General features: G+C 53.6%; 1 protein-coding gene across 1 annotated transcript; it reads left to right on the forward strand.

Moving 5' to 3' along the window:
- Window positions 1-130: 130 nt before the first annotated feature.
- On the forward strand, window positions 131-1940 carry PPTG_23962 (hypothetical protein; the record flags this gene model as incomplete). Its single annotated transcript, XM_008914394.1, has 4 exons — window positions 131-137; window positions 211-695; window positions 818-1064; window positions 1141-1940. 4 exons carry the CDS (start codon window positions 131-133, stop codon window positions 1938-1940), a joined length of 1539 nt encoding a protein of 512 aa, XP_008912642.1.
- Between the last annotated feature and the right edge of the window lie 965 nt (window positions 1941-2905).

The following is a 2905-nucleotide window of genomic DNA, read 5'->3' on the forward strand; positions in this document are numbered from 1 at the left end:
AAAGGTTGATCCCGGTGGACGAAGACAAGATTTTACAGCGTGCCAAGCGGAACGCCAAGAGGCAGGAGCAGCCGACGCTCGCGGATATGAGCTCCGTGCTTGGAATACCGGAGGAAGTGCTGGAACGCACATGGGAGGTCTCATCCGGAGACATGAGAACGCCCGAGTACTAGCTGGATTGGTACGCCAACGTGTTGGAAACCTCGACAGAAGCGAAGCGCGCGAACCGAGATTTCCGGGAGGTTGGAGGGTCCGTAGGAACGTCGCTACCTGTGGTGAGCACATGGTCGAGCGACAAGGACGAGAGTACGGGTACGGAGGTGCCTACTGGAGACGAGGAAGGGCGCGAGTTCATGCAGAACGTGTGTGTAGGACTCGATGGAACTGCCGCCTTGGTCTCTTGGAACCCCGAATTGGAAGCTGGAACAATGCCGTTTAGATGGCGTTCCATAATTCGTAACCGAGTATACGAACACCTAAAACGGGAACGGCACGAGGAAAAGAGTCCTCATCGAAGAGGCCCGAGAGCCTTAGAGAGCGATGGAGCTGAGGATGACGTTCCACCGTTGCGGGACAAGGAGGCCGGAGATTGTCTGGACGAGGAGTCGCTACGCGAATACCTCAATGACGTGGGAGGAACGAAAAAGGTGGCGTTCCTGGATCTAGCTGTGAGCTGGGCCCGTCGCTATTGCGAGGTTGAAGCTCTCGGATCAAATTGAGCGACAGGGCGAGAGAAACGCTAGAAATAGTGGACCCGGTCACGACGAGCGTCGCAACGAAAAGGCAGAAAAAAGTGACCTTTCGGTTGCCGACCGAGGAAGGAGCGGACGTAGTTGCCGAAGAGGCGCCCGAAGTTTATAGGGTGAGCGCGAGTAGAGCCCCGAGGAGGCCAAGAAAGCCTGGGCTGCGCGAGGCGGACGCCGGTGATGATCAGGAGGGCGACGACGACGTCGTGCCTCAGGGCAAGCGAGTCATCTGCAGCGTCGTGGGTATGCAGGCCCTATCGGACGGTTATATTGACTGCTGCCCGTTGGAAATGCTGGCAGATACGGGCGCCATAGCGAGTCTGGTCGATAAAAGGATGCTGAGGCGACTTGGGCGTGCTTCGGAGCCACTCAGACCCTACACTGGAAACGCTAGACAGCGTATCCGGGCACGCGATCCGCGTCAGTGGAGGGATTGACCTTCCGGTGACACTCGGAACGCTGGAGAAGACGCTCCTTTTCGTGGTGACTGACCACCTGTTCGTGGACGCGATCCTTGGAACGGATTCGTTGAAGGCGTTTCGTGCGGTAATAGCCCTCGAAGAGCGGACGATGACGTTAAAGGGAACGGGGGACGTGACCCCCTTGGGTGTGACAAGAGTAGAGGAGACGCTAGGGCGGAAGGGAACGCCAGACCCAGGCGGAACGGCTGCCTGGAACGCCACCGACGTTGCCGTTCCAGTCGGGGAGGCCCTTGAGGCGGCGATCCCTGGTGAACTACAAGGAGGAGATCAACTAGCTAACCCCTCTCCAGTAGACGTATTCGGATTGGAATACACCAAGTTTGTGGCGGGACTGGAACGTGTACCTTATCTGGAAGCTTTGAAGGTATCTCTAATTCCGATCGCGGTGCGGCGGGACTACGAGGCACGGTTTGGAATTACTGGACACTTATGTTTGAAATGGTGCGAAGCGTATGCGATTTGGCTACATTGGGCGTCGTCCTACAAGTGTGTGCGAGCTACAGGCGAAGCGGCAGTGACAGTCGTCGACGGGATCGGTGATTGGGTAGTGTGTGGCTACTTACTGGCGTCATTAATGCTGTCGATCCTTATTTACTTGCCCCGATTGATATACGAAAGTATCAAAGAAGTGCAACGCGGTTGGATGGGTGTGCTGCTAGTTGTGTTGATTTTGGATACCTACATGGAGTTTACAGTTGAGTGTGGCTATTGAAGTGCGGCGGTCTTTAGGGTTGGTTGTTATAGCCATGAGATGCGGTTCTACTGGAAGTATCGCTGTGGCGCCAAACTTAGACTTGGTTCGACTGCTAACCAAGGATGGGATAGGTTTGCCGGACGCATAGGCCGTCATGAAGAAGGGAATGAGTCCGCTTGGAGCGTCTACATGGAGTACGTGCGAATGGAACGCCATCAGAGATCACGATTGCGAGTCCGGTCTCAATGGGAACGCCGTCAGAAGTCAAGGTTGTGCATCAGACCTCGAGTGGAACGCCGGCGGGGAGCGTTCCGGTCACATCTACTGATAGTACCGTGCGACCTGCTTTAGGCCGAGCGGCTCAACGAGGGCGCCGAGTGTCAGTCGGGGAGGATTGTCACGGTCTACAGCTAGATGGTGGATTTACCTTCCTTGTGGACTGCATTCAGAAGGTCTGTTCTCTACAGGCTCAACATGCCGCATCCTACAAACAAGGGCAAGAGGAGCAGACGTCGGTGTTCCACGTGTGAAGTGAGACTGGGATGGAGGGAATGTGGAGGTACCTCGCTGTGAACCGCCACATAGGAGAGATTTGTGGACAGGTAAGGAGCTTCTAGGTCGTAGGGAGTCAGCACTGTATCTTAGAATGACTCGTTTTCAAGATTAGTCACTACCAGTATGAGTCGTAAACAAATAATGGAGTTATTTAACTAGGTCGTCTGCGACTTACACTGTGAATGCAAATACTTCTAGTACATTTTCCTGGATAGCAGTACGAAGTGCTGCAGCAGCTTGCAGGGGATTAATTCGTAATTCTTCGATTTTTTCTTGAAATGTGTATTTAAAACGCTTTCACGTCCTTTCACGTCTATCTCCTTCTTTTGGTACCAGGACTGTACCACCACCATTTATTAGAGTGGACCACATATCAAGAAACAGATTCAAATAGAAGATAAACCAACACAAAAAGGTGACAGAGTTAT

Source organism: Phytophthora parasitica (genome assembly GCF_000247585.1).
Source record: "Phytophthora parasitica INRA-310 unplaced genomic scaffold supercont2.60, whole genome shotgun sequence".
NCBI classification, from domain to species: Eukaryota; Oomycota; class Peronosporomycetes; order Peronosporales; family Peronosporaceae; genus Phytophthora; species Phytophthora nicotianae.